This window comes from Crocodylus siamensis, chromosome 1 (genome assembly GCF_052110815.1).
Source record: "Crocodylus siamensis isolate JL-2025a chromosome 1, ASM5211081v1, whole genome shotgun sequence".
NCBI classification, from domain to species: Eukaryota; Metazoa; Chordata; order Crocodylia; family Crocodylidae; genus Crocodylus; species Crocodylus siamensis.
Window position 1 is genome coordinate 377,238,869 of NC_143395.1, and position 17,974 is coordinate 377,256,842.

The 17,974-nt window shown below is 41.2% G+C and overlaps 1 protein-coding gene across 4 annotated transcripts in view; it reads right to left on the reverse strand.

Annotated features, from left to right (window-relative positions):
* The window catches only part of FRY (FRY microtubule binding protein), a 447,808-nt gene that overhangs the window by 165,114 nt on the left and 264,720 nt on the right, over positions 1-17,974 (reverse strand). For all 4 annotated transcript variants that reach the window (XM_090027939.1, XM_090027923.1, XM_090027916.1 and 1 more), the window contains 7 exons: positions 12,959-13,214; positions 9,919-10,101; positions 8,800-8,886; positions 6,335-6,594; positions 5,816-6,005; positions 4,659-4,783; positions 3,733-3,790 (listed from right to left, as the gene is read on the reverse strand). In XM_090027939.1, the coding sequence (XP_089884065.1) occupies positions 3,733-3,790; positions 4,659-4,783; positions 5,816-6,005; positions 6,335-6,594; positions 8,800-8,886; positions 9,919-10,101; positions 12,959-13,214 (1,159 nt within the window). The remainder of the gene's footprint in view (positions 1-3,732; positions 3,791-4,658; positions 4,784-5,815; positions 6,006-6,334; positions 6,595-8,799; positions 8,887-9,918; positions 10,102-12,958; positions 13,215-17,974) is intronic.

Genomic DNA, 17,974 nt, shown 5'->3' on the forward strand with positions numbered 1-17,974 from the left:
ACTCTGATTGTTACACTACTAGTCATGTTTAAGAAAGGCAGGATATAATAGTTTATATGAGTAATGATGGAGTATTACCTCCTAATACTGGTACTTTTACACAACAACATGAGCATAGTTATAGGCATGTTCATATATGTAATTTTCTTTCTAACAATTCTTTGTCTGAAGAAACTCTTTGTAGCCAAATAAGTCCTTGAGGGGAAAAAATGGGCAAGCAACTCTTGAAATACTGAAACAATAATATTTAATTATTCAAGTTTTGGTGCCAAAATTGTATATTTTTCAGGTGCTGGGATGTTATAAGATATTCAGGAATGTGGTCTGTCTTTTAACTCCTTGAAAGTGAGCATAAGTAGTACAACTGTGTTAATCTGAGGGTATGTCTATACTGGTATAGTTAAAGACAACATTCTATCTCCAACAAAGTTAAGGCCTTGCCTATATGGGAATGTAATGTTGCACTAACTGAAATGACAATATTTATTTGATTCCAAAATGAGGTCACCCTAGAATTAACATGAGGGGAAAAGCCCCTCATCTTGGAATTGAGTATGATGCAGTGAGGAGACAGGCAGAAGCTGCAGCTCTGGCCCTAACCCTTGGGCCATCTTACGCCTGGAGCCACAGCAGCTGCCTGCCCTCCCCACCTCTGCCTCCACTGGGGCTGGGCCAGGACCAGAGCAAGCACATACTCCATTGTTTCATAGTTTCTAGGGTCAGAAGGGACCTGAGTAGATCATCCAGTCTGACCCCCTGCCATGGCAGGAAAGAGTATTGGGGTCAAACAACCCCAGCAAGGTGTACATCTAACCTCCTCTTAAACACCCCCAGGGTAGGAGCCTGCACCACTTCTCTTGGAAGTTGGTTCCAGACCCTAGCCGCCCTGACTGTGAAGTAGCGCCTCCTGATATCTAACCTAAACCTGCCCTCTGCCAGCTTGTGACCGTCATTCCTGGTCACTCCTGGCAGTGCTCGGGGGAACAGGGACTTCCCCAATGCCTACTGGTCCCCCCTGACTAGTTTGTAACAGGCCACTAGATCCCCCCTCGGCCTTCTCTTGTGGAGGCTGAACAGGTTCAGGTCCCGTAGCCTCTCCTCGTAGGGCCTGCCCTGCTGCCCCCTGATCATGCGAGTGGCCCTCCTCTGGACCCACTCCATGTTGTCCACATCCCTCTTGAAGCGCGGCACCCAGAACTGAACGCAGTACTCCGGCTGCGGCCTGACCAATGTCGCATAGAGGGGGAGTATCACTTCCTTGGACCTGCTCGAGATGCATCTGTGGATGCATGACAAGGTACAGTTGGCTTTCCTGACTGCATCCCCACACTGCCAGCCCATGTTCATCTTGGAGTCAATGATGACTCTAAGATCCTTTTCCACCTCTGTACTGACAAGAAGGGAGTTCCCCAGCCTATAGGTATGGTGCTGGTTGTTCCTCCCCAGGTGCATCACTTTGCACTTGTCAGTGTTGAATCCCATCCTATTCTCTTCCGCCCACCCCTGTAACCTGTCTAGGTCCGATTGCAGCTTATTCCTCCCTTCTAGCATGCCCATATCCCCCCACATCTTAGTATCATCAGCAGATTTGAACAGGGTGCTTTTTACTCCGTTGTCCAAGTCGCTGATGAAGATGTTGAACAGTGCGGGCCTGAGGACCGAGCCCTGCAGAACCCCACTGCCCACATCCCTCCAGGTCAAAAATGACCCATCCACCACCACTCTCTGGGTATGGCCCTCCAGCCAGTTGGCGACCCATTTGACTGTGTAGGTGTTGACACCACAGTCCCCCAGTTTCTTAATGAGATCGGGGTGAGAGACAGTGTCGAAGGCCTTCCTAAAGTCCAGAAAGACTACGTCCACTGCTACCCCTGCATCTAATGATTTGGTGATCTAGTCATAGAAGGCCACCAGGTTGGTCTGACAGGACCTGCCTCTAATGAACCTGTGTTGGTTGCCCCTAAGCATGATCTCCCCTGCTGGCCCCTCGTGGATATGCACCAGAATAATTTTCTCAAAAAGCTTGCCCAGGATCGAGGTAAGACTAACTGGCCTATAGTTTCCCGGGTCCTCCTTCCTCCCCTTTTTGAAGATGGGAACCACACTGGCCCTCTTCCAGTCCTCTGGCACCACACCAGAGCACCACCAGTGCTCATAAAGCTGTGTCAGAGGTCCTGCAATGACCTCAGCCAATTCCCTTAGTACTCTAGGGTGGAGATCGTCCGGACCAGCTGACTTGAATACATCCAGTCCCTCCAGAAGTTCCCTAACTAGTTCCTTACTAACCCTTGGCCTAGGTGTGCCTCCTCTGGGGCCTGAGGGGGGCCCAGCGGTGGGGTGACTACTCCAGTCCCTGCTTAGGAAAATGGAGGCCATGTCCTGGTCTGGAGTGGGGATGGAGTCTAAGGTGCTGGAGCAATACAAGCAATGGGCGGGGAGTGGAAGGGGGGGCGGGACAAGGGGAAGGGGTCAAGCTTCTTGATTTCCCCCACTGCCTGCCCCCCATTGCTTGCTCCCCACTGCCTCTCCCACTGCCTGCTCCCCTACAGACTTCCCACCATCTGCCCCCCACACTGCCTCCCCCACCAGTGGTCCCCCACAACTGCTTTTCCTGCTGCAGCAGTTCAGGGGACAAATTTAAGACAACCCTCCAATAATCAGATTCTTTACATGGAAAATTATAGCACACAAATTTTTCCATGTATAGAATCTAATTATCGAAGGGCCTTCTTAAATTCAGGGTTTTCTTGGAGTCAAATAAATACGTTAATTCAGCTTTTAAGCAGCTTGTACCTACATCAAGTCTGTTTTCAAAGAAATTTACTTTGCATCTCAGTTGAACACTATACAAAAGGGGGACAACAGAAACAATAGCCTCAGGCACTAACTCTAGTGGGGTAGGCGGGACACAAAAACAGCAACAGTTATATTGCTGGCTTTGCTACTGCCATGGGAGCATCAGTGCAACCACTGACACTACCCTGTGAGTAGCTGCTTGGTCAGGGCCCTCAAGCACCCACTTACACCTCTGCCTTAGGTCTCAATAAGTAAACCTTTCTTCTAGCACATAATCAAGAGAAATTAACCTTCCTGAATAATAACTGTGATAGTGCAGCTATATTGCATCTGGTACCTGAGCTACTCTGTGTAGCGTATACATGCCTATAGAGCTATGTGAATGAAATGGTTAAAAAGGGAAGTACCATAACAAGAAGGTGCAGACAGAATCTGGTTTGCTACAGTTAAATTGGTACATTGAGAGTGAACTAACCACACTGATATAATATCACCAAGTCAATGTGGCTTTAAGACAACCTACAGTCCTTGGTAAAGTCCTATTTATGCAATACATACAAAGTATATTTAAATATTGTTGTGAAACATGGTTGTGGCCCAATTGTGTTACAAGATTCTTTTTTATTATCATTGTAAGTGGGTTTCCTAGTTCACAATGAAAAGCTTCCGTGTATTTAACTTGTATTTTTTCCAAAAAGTTTTATAAATTGTATATTTATACAATTATTGAATTATAAAATAAATTCAGTTTTAAACATTGCTTAAAATAGCTGTTATACAGTTATTTAAGATTTTTTAAATTAAAAAGTCCAGTTGGACCTCTTATAGCCAATTGCATGTATTCCTTTATGTCAAATCATGTATTGTCAAAGAATTATATTTACAATCATTAAATCTGTGTTGTTATTTCACCAAGTACACATTACTTCCACCAACCTCTGGTCTTCTTTCTAGGGCTTCTTTCATTAGTGGATGAAGTTCTTCTACTAATTCCCTAAATAAAAATAAGTAAATAAATGTGTAAATACAGTTCTTCATAATTAAGCTTTTTTCATAAATTTAATTTTCCCTGTAAGGGAGAAAGAGTATTATACTAAGTCTCTTTATAAGGCTGTTATGACATTGTGGAGTAGGTTCATCTCATCTACCTCTTTGGGCACATATAAAAGCATAGAATCCTAGAAAATTAGGGCTCTAAGTGATTTCAGGAGGTCATCTAGTCCAATCTCCAGCTCAAAGCAGGTCCATCCCCAATTAGATCATCCCAGCCAAGGCTTTGTCTAGCTGTCTCTTAAAAACCTCCAAGGATGGAGATTCTACAGCCTTTCTGGGAAACCTGTTCCAGTGCCATATTACCCTCCGAATGAGAGAGGTATTTTCCTAGTATCTAATCTAAACTTCCCTTGCTGCAACCTGATGTCCAACCACTGGAGCACATCTTAGGAAAGGGCTCTGACAAGGGTTTCCATTTTGCCCCTGCCTGAAACTACAGTTGGGCAGCACTTGCTGTACCATGGAAGTGGAAGAAAGTGCTAACATAATGGTAGTTTAGATTAAATGTAGCACAGGTAAATTGGAAAACTTTTTAGTCTTTATGAAATACTCACTTACTGGGAAAAGCTTTAACTGCCATTCAACCAGAACTGCCAGTCAATACCCATATCCCAAACATATTACTACTAACTCAGCGCTTCTTTTTTCTTTACTGGTCTCTCTCCCTCCAACAAGAATCAGCATCATACTTACTATATAAACAGTCATATTTTGAAATAATAATAAAAACCCCAAATAATTTTATATTAAAAGAGAAGCATTTGAAAGGAAGGCAAGTAGCTGAGATTTTACAGAAACCTGGGCAGTACCTGAAAACAAGAGAATTTGTTCTTCCAAATCCCAATACAAGTGATTCTGTGATTTCTATGCTTTCAAGTCTCATTAAAGGCACTAGTTGCTTTAACAGGACACCAACAGATGGGGTTCCAATAGCCTAAAATACATTAAGATATCACTAGAATTTACTGTTAGCATTACCCATACTGAAAACAATAAGTGCAGCTATCAAAGCACTGATGAGTGTTTCACTGCTCCCTTCCTGCCTTGCTGGTAATAATTTAAGAGAAAAAGGGCATTTGTGTATCAGTACTGTAAATAGGGTGGGGTAAGGGGGTACCATCCATGAGTGATGATTTAGAGGGAGTGTCAGCATGGCATCTCCCAGTGTACGTTGACAGCAACAGACTGTGTGTGCGCAAAGAACTCATGTGGCGGCAACAGTAGCTGGAGTGTGGGGAGCCTGGGTAGTGGCAGCAGCAGCTTGACAGCCCCCAGTGCCTCTCTGTGGCATCTCTGTCCAGGGTGCCAAAATAGCTAGTTATACTTCTGTTGTATATTATCCTTATACCTATCTGTGGCTAGGTAGCAGTTATGTGCAAGTATGATGCTATGTAGCATTCTGGCTGGATGTCTGCCACATCATATCCCCATCAGTCAAAAGGTTTTATTTATGTTTGAAAGGTAATTACGTCATATAATTCACTGAATTTCTAACTTCAGCAAAACACTCTATTCAATGGAAATGACTGAATTTCTTAAGCTGCTACCCCTCTTGGCCTTAAAGTCCAGATTCCCATTCTAGATATGACATTAAGTCACAGAAATGAACTATCCATCATGCCTTATTAGTTATGTATGTGTTATAACAGTCCCTTACCAGAGTAAGTGCACATTAAGCATAGCATTTCTGTACAGAATATACACCATTTAGAATGTAAACTACCAATATAAAACAGTAATGTCATGCAAATTCCACTGCAATTACCAAATGTTTAACGATGCACTTATGCTATGATGTTGACAGTTTTCAGTAATTACTAAGAATCCTTTAAAAAAAGTCATATATATCAAAATATTCTTCTAGCTGGGACACTTTTATCACTACTATTGGATTTCACATGCAAATGCTGTTTAAAACTTATTTTAAATAATTACAGATTACTTCTTCTCAAGCATGTCATGTTACCTTATTATCATAGTTCACTGTACCATCTGGAGTGGTAGCCATGATCTCTGGAGTTGAGGCACGCAAGTGTCCAGGGCTCATAATACTGGGTTTTGCCACTCCAAAACAGAGGATAAGATAGTTTCTCCACAGAGTTACATAGTTGTCTCCACTGCTAGCCGTGCTTGTTTTTTTTGCATTTATAGGGATACTGAAATTAAAAAAGGATGATAAAATCAGTAATAATTTTTTTAAAATTGCTGTTTTATATTGGAATTATGGGGCTTCTGTATAATAATAAAAAAGTAATGAATGCTGTGTAACCTCAGTTTTACCATTTGATATTATACAGTACAAAAATCAATGCAGCTGGTAAGAATAAGTATTACTACAGTTGAAAGCTATGATAATCAAACCCACTACTAAAAATTCTTATAACCAATTTATTGTACTGAGGAACTTATATTAAAATTGGGCTACAGAACTTCTATTACAACCCAAGCCTTTAAAAGCGAAGCTTATGTACAGCATAGCACTTACTTTGGATCCACAAGAGGCATTATCAGCTGTAGCCGAGTAAAAGCATATGGCCAAGCATAGCTGAGAGCTGTAGGACAGTGCTTTGGTAAATTCTCCTGTCTAAGAAAACTGAAGAGGCAGAGAACCCATGGATCTTTCACAGACTGTGCAAATATCCAAACATGGGAAGGGCTTTTTACGTCATAATGGCTGTTTACTAGGACTGCATTCCACTCTACCAGCCACTGCAGATCCACGTTGTGTGTTAATGGTATTGCTGTCTGTGGAGAGAGAAATTTCAAAATCACAGTGATAATTATTTATTTCCATGTGTATGGATTCCAATTCTTGTCCTTATTTTCAAAGTCCTTACAGCCTATTACCAACCAACCTAGCATCTCTTGTTTGCTACTGAGAGACTGATGCGTGACCCACAGTGTCAGCCTTCATCACCCACTTGTGATATTTTCCGACCAGCATGTCTGTACTTTCTCCCCAGCTACACTTCATGCTTGGGAGGAACTCCTTAGAAGGCTATCTTCCTGCAACTCTTATCTTCCTTCAGTTCCTTCCTTAAAACTCTTCATTGCTGAAAAGTCAACAAAATAATGGGCTACTACTATTTTCTGACTACTGTATATCATGCTGACCAATACTGTCTCATTGTTACTGGCCCTGCCAACTCTAGTGACCCATCTCATTCAGGATGGGGAATCAAAGGTAGTCAGAAGTGATAGTAGCAGTAGAAACTGGCATACCTTAACCATGATAGCCCCATGAGTCATATAGACTCAGGAGGATCTTTGATCACTACTATTTTTGACAGCAATAACTATAAATTAGGACTAGCCAGACAAAAAACAAACAAACTGCATGGTGCCTAGAGACACGGACCTTGCAGGGATTGCCTTACAGTTATGAGCAGTAAAAAACAACTGGAGAAACAACTGTGCTAACCCACCCTTTATGCACCCCACTACAGAGCATGAGAGGGCAAAAATATTAGTTTCACATCCCAGAATGCACAATAGAATATGTGTGTACAGTTATTTAGTCTAGAGAAGAGAAGCCTGAGAGGAGATTTAATAGCAGCCTTCAACTACCTGAAGGGGGGTTTGAAAGAAGATGGAGCTAGGCTGTTTTCAGTGGTGGCAGATGATAGAGCAAGGAGTAACAATCTCAAGTTGCAGCAAGGGAAGTTTAGGTCAGATATTAGGAAGATTTTTTTTCACTATGAGGGCAGTAAAACACTGGAACAGGTTACCCAGAGAGTTGGTGGAATCTCCATCCTTGGAGGTTTTTAAGAGCTGGCTAGACAAAGCTTTGGCTGGGATGATCTAGTTGGGGCTGGTCCTGCTTTGAGCAGGGGCTTGGACTAGATGGCTTCCTGAGGTCCCTTCCAACCATAACTTTCTATGATTTCTATGATTTTATAAGAAATACGAATTTTTAATTTTGGGATTTCTGTGCTTATCTATCCAAGTGATTTTGAACAACTTACACTTAAAGAAAACACCTGCACCCAGGTTCAGGTAGTCTGTGCCAATCACAATTCCAAGTACTTTGGTGCTTCTTGTATCCTGTCCCTTCCTACATCTGTCCTACTTTATAAGTACTGTAGGGAAGATGCTGTTCCTTCCTTCATCTGTTGACAGAACTTGGCATATGCAAGCTGCTACTGTATCCTGGTACATAGCTGATGGCTGCTAGGATAAGAAAAGGTAGTGCTATTGCTGACATCTACTAAAGGCAGACAGACAGTGAGAGGCAGATTGCTGGCTGGTTTAAGGTATCAGAACTCCATTGATTTGAAAGGCCAATGACAATGTACACTGCCTGAGTATATGCCTCTAAGGCTAGGAACTGCATTTGTCTCGGGACCAGTTGTGCCTATGTTTGACCTGGAACAGAAAAGTCCTGGAATTGGCATATGCACACACTGCCCTTCCAATCAGGGTTTAGTGAGCAGCTAAATGCACTGTCTCTTCAATAATGCAGTCCTAGGACAACTGTTCCGATGTACTTTGTGATGTCCTGGGACAAACGGTTAGCACTTCTTCTCCTGTGCACCATTTTAGAATTTGTCCCAGGAAAACAGATATGAAAGTTTGAATGATCATGCTTTGTCCTACGAGAAAATGTTTTTTCCTAGGAAAAAGCAAAGCCCATTTGTAGCCTAAATTCCATTTTATAACTGGTGGCAAGCTGAGCTATTATTACAGAAATTATCATTAAACCAAAAATTATCATTTCAGTAGTGACCATGTATACACAGAGGCAAAACACATACAAATGCATAACCTGAGGTATTCAAATATTTTGAGTATAACTATAATTTTAAGACAACGATGTCTTCCCTTTATCTCTAAGAAGTGGCCCAGGGATTTTCTTTGCATTTCCAATAGCTTTCTCAGACTATATCGCATTGTATTTGTTCAGCACTTATACCAACCATTAGCAGCCAGTAGTAATAAATAGGTACTTACTGAATCTGAAACTACCACATGAATAAAACTTTCAAGAATCGAAGAACTTAATTGATCCATGACATCAATCATAGGTCTGTCATCATCCTGTATAAATGAAGATAATACTAGTCAATAATTTTCTCTAGCAAATTGATTCGTATCTCTTCTTTCATGAAAGAGAACTCTACACAAACCATGTTAAGATTTAGCACTGCTAAAACAATCCCATAAATATACAAGTTGTCTTAATTGATATATTTTGCCTGGGGTTTTTTTTTTGGTATTACTTTTACTGTCACAGTCAAGCCCAGCCTGTGGTGCGAAAATAAGTTAACTAGCTACTTTAGTGCACTGTTTACTGAACGAAAGTGTGGATCTGAAAATCCCGTATGACTTGCCACATCTGTTATCAAAGAACCAAAAAACTAACTTACTGTTTATTAAAGCATTCCTTTGCACATATTTGTGTTCTCAGGCATTTAGATAGCTTACTGTGTTAAGGCTGCCAGCATACAACGTGAATTTTTTTTTTGGTGGATACAAAATAAGAGAAAGATTTCGATTTCTTTACTATACAAGGAAAACATTATGTGGATAAAGTTAAATGTTTCTTGTACTACTATTTCTTGTATGGAATGACATAGTATAGTACTGAATTTCATTTTCTTTAGAGGTAAATGGTGATGATGCCAGAATCTGCTTATGAAAGTTTATGCTATACATCTCTGAGTATGCCTGTAAGATGCAACTCTACCTTGCCTTTTGCCTGATTTCACAAGAACATGGCTAATTACCTCTCTGTCAGAATAATTTGCCATGCTAAAGGAATGATTTTACACTATAACTTTTACATGTACCTTGTATCACAATGAAAAAATCCTTAAAAGACCATTGGCTATACCACCACAAAAATGTCCACATCTTACATAATAAAATTGTTGTTTGTATTCATCATCTACTAAACTCCTAAGTTCTGCGATGCTCAGACAAATGAAAATGACAAATTCCCAAAAGGCCAAATGATTTTACTTATACGGCATGACCCTCTGCATTGTTTACATTATGATAAAACCTTGGTAATTTTAGTTTAGAGCATTATCTCTGGAAAATCTTTTTTACAGACCGGGAAAACCATACCTCTGCCTGGCCAAGTGCAAGAAATAAAGCCCGGATTTCTCGGAGAATCAAAACTGCCAGTTTACGTGTAGCAACCTGGAAACTACAAAGTAAGACCAGTGCAAACCCTTCGACAGCATGCAGTACATTGGAGTAAGGACTTCTTTCAGACTGTATTCTATGGCTGGATCCATTTGGTATCAACTATAAAACAATGAGAGGAAAATTATGAGGATGAGGTTGAGTGCAAAAGAAGTTAGTAAAAAATATCCAATTTGATCAGGACACATGTGAATGAAAAAAGACAGGCCACAACTATTTATGTTAATGTTAGCCAGGGGGAAGAAGAGTGACACTAACCTACACCACTCAAATTACCAGGTATTAACTGGATCCAGTACAGGGTTAAATGACCTCATGCCACACAAAAAGGAATTAGGATTGGCTCTCTTAGCAACCCCCTTAATTCCCCACTTAATTCCTGCTTGATTCAACCCACTCCTAAACTGTCCCATCTTCTCCCTGCAAAGGAGGATAAAAATGTAAGGCAAGTACTTAGTTTGCAAAGACTTAACATTCATTTTTGGCCCTGGTTAAAAGGTCTGCCTGTCCTTCTTGAGTCTTCACTGAATCCTAGGAAAAGACCCTCTGAATCCCCTTAACTGCACTGGATACTAACATTATAAAGCAACCGCATTTTAAACATTTTCATTTATTTAAAAATACGACTACTTTTCTTAATTCTCCCAACCTACCTACTTCCCAGGTTACTTAATTCACACTGTGCTTGCCCAGAGGAAAAAGATCGTCCTGGACCCAAAATATAGTTGGGCCAAGGCACAGCATGCCTGGAAACCCAGATCTGACAACTAAAGCACCTGGAGAGCTAGGCAGATAGGGCAGCTTTCATTCGGAAAAAAAGCTGCTGTATGTCTACAAATGATTACCTATGCAGAGAGGGGAGATATGAGAAACAATCGGTTTTTTCATTGTTGTTTGAATTGGCCAAAGAGGTGGCTAGGGGAATGGAAAATCTGTTCCATTCTACTCAGCCTCAGCTGCCTTTGCTCAAACAAGGTCCCCTTGTTTATACTAGGCAGAAGAGAAGCCAAGCAGGTGGGGCTGGCGCTTCAGGCACACTACTCCCATCAACCTGCCTGATCAAAGATCCCTTCCTCATGAAGGCAGAAAAGGGATTACTATATGCAGCACAATTTACAATAATACTTAGTTCTAAAAAACTAACTGTGTATGGTGCTAGTGTGAAGGGGATGTGAAATTGCTTATTTAGTATTTAAAACTATTTGTCATTCTATTTTTGTGTTGTTTATTGATCCTGAAAAGAACTGCCTTTTCCCCAGACTTTAAATTTCTTCTGACATTTCATAGGAACACGTGCCCCATATTTATACAGAGACATTTTGAGCAAAATAAAGAGTATGATACAATGGGATGCATAATGGAAAGAATGATTACATCATTTACATTTGGACAGATTTTTAAGAGACATAAACAGGAAAATTCACAGCAATAATCATGAAAAGCAAACATATTGCTCAGTTTCTTGCTCATTTGATTTTAAAAGTGAGTTAAATACTGGGTGCCTATACACATGCTCAGGGGTAAGGAAGGGCCATTTTAATTAAAGCAGTTTCCTGACAGCTGCTCTAATTAAAACGGCTCACTATCACATGTATTAAGTCCTCCATGTTTTAAAATGGCTGCAAGGGCATTTTAACTAAAGCTTATTCAATGAGTTTCAAAGTGCCCCGTGGCCATTTTAAAATGTAGGGGGCTTAATACACGTGATGGTGAGGCAATGCTGGTGTAATCAGAACACGGAACAGAGTTAGTTGAGTCTGCTCTGGAATATTCTAATTGGAATGCAAACCAGCATGTCTATGGGCAGCAACCGTCTCTAAAATCAGGCCCTTTAAAAGTGTTTCATGTTGGGCACCAAAAATACTGATACAAAGTCACATTTGAAAATCTTGGTCGTAAAAACTTACTTATCCAACTGAATGGGAGAACAGGACATTATTTGGATGAATGGGAATTCAGAAAAAATGGGTAATTTTTTTGTGTGTATATTGTGAGAGACAACAGAAGTCCAATAACATTTTTGTATATGTGGGACTGTACTGTAGCTTACAAAAGTAGTTAATTAGAAAACATCAGTTTATCCCCTTTGATCATGCTAACAGTACAGTATCTGTACCTATAGTTATGTGATATACTAATACTTTGGAAGATTTTACATGGATGCTCAGTTTATAAAGGTGTCACATTTTAGAAAGTTTGAAGTGAATCACAGAAACTTTCTTTTTATTTTTTAGCATTATGTGTCAGTTCCAGGTATTGGGGAAATCTCTCTGTCCCATGTACTCTCACACTTCACTTTATGTATTTTTCTTAAGTAGTTTTCTTGACTCAGCCTCAAGAAAAGAAAGCTAAGAGGAGACCTGGTAGCAGCTTACTGCTATACTAGGGGAATACATCAAGGGCTCAGGGAGCAACAGTTCACCAGGGTACCCGAGGGGAAAACCAGAAGTAATGGCCACAAACTCCTGGAAGACCGATTCAGGATCAACATTACGAAAAACTTTTTCACAGTCAGGGTGTCAGACTGTGGAATAAGCTGCCTCCAGAAGTGGTGCAATTACCTATCCTGGAAATCTTCAAGAGGAGACTAGACAGTTACCTTGCTGGGGTCACCTGACCCCCAGTTATCTTTCCTGCTTGGTGCAGGGGGCTGGACCTGATAATCTTCCAAGGTCCCTTCCGGCTTTACAATCTATCAATCTAGGAAAAGCTATTCTGGTTTGACATGCATTCTGCTATGTTATTCCCCTCATGTAACATCTCCTCCCATAATAACATCTCACACAATGACATCAACTGTAACACCTGTCCACAGGTGACAACAGAGCTAATTATAAAAAAGTTTAACAGCAGTGAACCCTTTAGTTACAATCTGGATAGATAAGGCATACATAAAACACAACAATTAGTGTAATAAATTAGCAAAAACTGCAGTGCAGTTTTGTTTGTGCATTTATACCTCGGAGGATCTGTTTTTTCCTTGTTCAGAGGTTTTTCCTGGAGTGTGTATTACAAGCTTCCACTGTGTAAGCAACTGTAGCAGCAATTTTAGGGAAGTATCGAGGAGAGTATGATGCATATCATTCACTTCACGTAGCAGGAAATTAGTGAATCCAAAGAGTACATCTTCCCGCCAGTCAACAAAGTCAACAAGTAGACCCTGAAGAGAATTTTGTGCAATGTGCCGAAGTTCATCGTCCATATGGATAGAGAGCCTTTGTGAAAAAATAAAATATAAAAAATACAAGCCTCATCAATAGTGATAAGCAAAGTAAATTAACATTAATAGAAACTCAAAGTGAATATAATAATTCTTGTTACACCAGTTCTTGAATATAGCTGTGGATTCAAAATAAAAGCTTACTGTGGTCACAATTACCGTGTTAGTACAGAGTAGTCATATGAACATTTTATTTTTGTACTTACAAACATACTCCAAGATTAAATATGGCATCTTTGCAATCTCTCAGAACAAAAATAGTGTTGACTTGTTTGCTTGCAAAATAAAAAAGGTTTCAGGTAAATACATACATCTCATGTTTTTTATTTTATCTTGGGTATATAAAAACAAACAAAAATGAAACAAAACTCCCAAGGGCTTGTATAACAACTAAAATTAAACTTCAGTCAAGGAACAGAAAAAAATTGTTGAGAGTATATCTTTACATGAAGTTAAACACATGAACTCTAACACTGCCTCATATGACTTCTCTGTAATAAAAAGGAAAAAGTCTAGAGAAAAGCTAAAAGAATGCAATGGACCAAGTTCTATTTGTCTGGAATTATATGATTAAGTGGAATTTAGAACAAAAGTTGCCCTGCTGTCTGAAAAAGTGAAATTAAATTACTCCAACGAGATCGCTGTAATACAATTTTTCACAATCAAATCAGAGACTGCTTTACTCTGTCAAAGAAAAGGTTGACTATTATAGAACTTCACCAACAGAGACTGCTGTGCTTTAGGATCCACAGGAATTAATGTACAAATTGGGTATTACTATATTTATCTTGAACTTAATTAAGGCAATGTTTTTTCTTTTCTCCTTTGGACATCAAAAATAATAAGAATAGGCTATAAACTGAAATTATATTAAATTCATCCATGCAATAATTATTAGGCAACGAAATATGGTGGTGATTGAAAACAATAAACAAACTATAATTGTCTCTAAGGCCAAGTTACTGTACAAAGGCACTGGAAAATTTTATCAAAGGACATGGAAGTTAAACTTAGCTTAAGACAGAAACTCTGCAATATTATGTTAGCACCGTCAGTACAATGGATATAAGTCAACTGAGCTAAGGGGGCTTTGTGGAGAATTTCTCCATAATTCTCAGGAATAAGACTTTATCAGTAATTAATTTGGCTTACTAAAGCAGCTCTTTGCCAAAGGGAAAATCACGAGATGTCAAGAAGATATGCAGACATGCCGGATGTTGGAGGTAATACCTCCTTTAGTTTCTAACAATTCTTCCTAATAAAAAAAATCCAAGATTCAGTGCAAGTAAAAGCTCATTTGTTTGCACTGCAGCCCCTTAAGTTTAAAACCAATCTTGGTAATTTGTAATGAATATATTCAGTGGGCAGCAAAAGGTCAAAAGCCAGAGTGTAAGCTTGACATCTGCTTTACTGCTTGTAATTTGAATACAGCTGTCTTGGAAGAAAACCTAGCTGTTGATTTACAGATTCTTTCTGGAAACTGCCAAAAGACACATCTGTTGTTAGGATGAAAATTCAAACCAAACTGTGAGTAAAATATTCTATTATCCCAAAGATGCTGTTTCATCTCAAGAAAAGAGGAAATGTTAACAGCTTTCTGTCCAAACATCCAAACTTAACCAAGTCCCTATTAAAGGGGCTTGAGGACTCCAAGTTGCTTTTTTCAAAAGGATTACCGTTAGATGTGATCAAAGCCCCATAATTCTAAATTCAGCTACTAGACAAAATTTAGTCACAAAATTTAGTGAATTCAGAATTTGAAGTGATTTAACATTGTAATAAGTATTGTGAAGCATTTGCAGAAATGAAAAGCCTAAGCTTCCACAATGTATGTGGGATCAAATCATAGAAAATTAGGGTTAGAAGGGACTTCAAGAGGTCATCTAGTTCAACATCCTGCTTAAAGCAGGACCAGCCCCAGCAAGATCATCCCAGCCAAAGCTTTGTCTAGCCAGATCTTAAAAACCTCCAAGGATGGAGATTCTACCACCTCTCTGGGTAACCTGTTCAAGTGCTTTACTACTGTCCTAGTGAGAAAGTTTTTCAAAATATCTAACCTAAACTTCCCTTGCTACAACTTGAGACTATTGCTCCTTGTTGTCATCTGCTACCACTGAGAACAGTCTAGCTCCATTCCCTTTGGAAACCCTCTTCAGGTAGTTAAGGCTGTGATGAAATCCCCCCCATAGTCTTTTCTTCTCCAGACTAAATAAGACCAGTTCTCTCAGTCTCTCTTTAGAAGTCATGTGTCCCAGCCCCCTAATCATTTTCATTGTCCTCCACTGGACTCTCTCCAATTTGTCTACATCCTGTCTGATCGGTTGACCTGCTGGCAGTGCTCCTACTAATGCAGCCCAGTACGCTGTTAGTCTTCTGGGCAACAAGAGCACACTGTTGGCTTATATTCAGCTTCTTGTCCATTATAATCCCCAGGTCCCTTTCTGCAGAGCTGCTGCTTAGTGACTTAGTCCCCAGCCTGTACTGGTACATGTGATTGTTCCATTCTAAGTGCAGGACTTTGTTCTTGTCCTTCATGAGACTTCTTTTGGTCCAATCATCCAATTTCTGGGGTCTCTCTGAATCATAGTCCTGCCCTACAACAAATCCACCAAGCTTGGTATCACCTGCAAACTTGGCACACTCCACCCAATCTTCCAGATCATTGTTGAAGATATTGAACAAACCTGGATGTACAACTGACCCCTGGGGCATCCCACTTGTTACTGGCTGCCAGCTAGACAGCGAGACACTGATTACTACCCTTTGAGCCCGATGATCCAGCCAGTTTTCTATCCACCTTACAGTCCATTCATCCAATCCATAAATTTGCTTACAAATTGGCTGGAGGCCCGCACTCAGAGAGTGGTGGTGGACAGGTCATTTTTGACCTGGAGGGACATGGGCAGTGGGGTCCTCCAGGGCTCGATCCTTGGGCCCACACTGTTTAACATCTTCATCAGCAACCTGGACGAGGGGGTGAAAATCACCTTGTTCAAATTCACAGATGACACTAAGATGTGGGGAGAAGTGGGCATGCTAGAAGGGAGGGACAGGCTACAACTAGATCTGGACAGGTTATAAGGGTGGGTAGATGAGAATAGGATGGGATTCAATACTGACAAGTGCAAGGTACTGCACTTAGAGAGAAAGAACCAGCAGCATACCTACAGGCTGGGGAACTCCCTTCTTGTCAGCACAGAGACAGAAACGGATCTTGGGAGTCATTATTGATTCCAAAATGAACATGGGCCGCCAATGTGAGGACGCGATCCATAGGGCTAACCGCACCTTGTCACGCATCCACAGATGCGTCACGAGCAGGTCCAAGGAGGCGATCCTCCCCCTCCACGCGACACTGGTCAGGCCGCAGTTGGAGTACTGCATCCAGTTCTGGGTGCCTCACTTCAGGAGGGATGTGGACAGCATTGAGAGGGTCTAGAGGAGGGTCACTCTCATGATCAAGGGGCAGCAGGGCAGGCCCTACGAGGAGAGGCTATAGCACCTGAACCACAAGAGAATGCTGAGAGGAGATCTGGTGGCCATCTATAAACTTACCAGGAGGGACCAGTGGGGCACGGAAGAGTCCCTGTTCCCCCAAACACTACCAGGAGTAACTAGTAATAATGGCCACAAGTTGACTGGGAGTAGGTTTAGGCTAGACATCAGGAAGCACTACTTCACAGTCAGGGCAGCTAGGATCTGGAACCAACTTCCAAGGGAAGTGGTGCTCACTCCTACCCCGGGGGTCTTCAAAAGGAGACTAGATAATCACTTAGCCAGGGTCATTTGGCTCCAGCATTCTTTCCTGCCCATGGCAGGGGGTCGGACTTGATGATCTGTTCAGGTCTCTTCCGACCCTACTAACTATGAAACTAAGAATGCTATGGGAGACTGTATCAAAAGCCTTACTAAAGTCAAGGCATCACATCCACTGGTCTCCCCACATCCACAGAGCCAGTCATCTCATGATGGAAGACAATCAGGGTGATCAGGCCTGACTTGCCCTTGGTGAATCCATACTGGCTGTACCTAATCACCTTCTTCTACTCCAAGTGCTTAAAAATGCATTCCTTGAAGACCTGCTCCATGATTTTTCCAGGGACTGAGGTGAGTCTGACTGGTCTGCAGTTCCCTGGATCCTCCTTCTTCCCTTTCTTAAAGATGGTGCTATATTTGCTCTTTTCCAGTTATCTGGGACCTGTCCCAATCCTCACAAGTTTTCAAAGATAGTGGCCAGTGGCTCTGCAGTTACATTGGCCAACTCCCTCAGCAACCTTGGGTGCATCTCATCTGACCCCATGGACTTGTACACATCCAGCTTTTCTAAATAGTTCCTAACATGTTTTCTTACCGTTGTTGGCTGCATACCTCTTTCCCCAGCTGTGCTGCCAGGTGCAGTAGCCTAAGAGCTGACCTTGTCTGTGAAGACTGATATAAAAAAGGCATTGAGTACTTCAGCCTTTTCCACATCATCTGCCACCAGGTTGCTTCCTCCATTTAGTAAGGGACCCATTCTTTCCTTGATCTTCCTCTTATTGATAACATGCTTGTAGAAACCCTTCATGTTACCCTTCATGTCCCTTGCTAGCTGCAATTCCAGTAATGCTTTGGCCTTTCTGATTTCAACCCTGCATGCCCGAGCAATACTCTTATACTCCTCCCTAGTCATTTGTCCAAGTTTCCGCTTCTTGTAAGCTTCCTTTATGCGTTTTAGTTCACTGAAGAGTCCCTGCTAAGCCAAACTAGTTTTCTGCC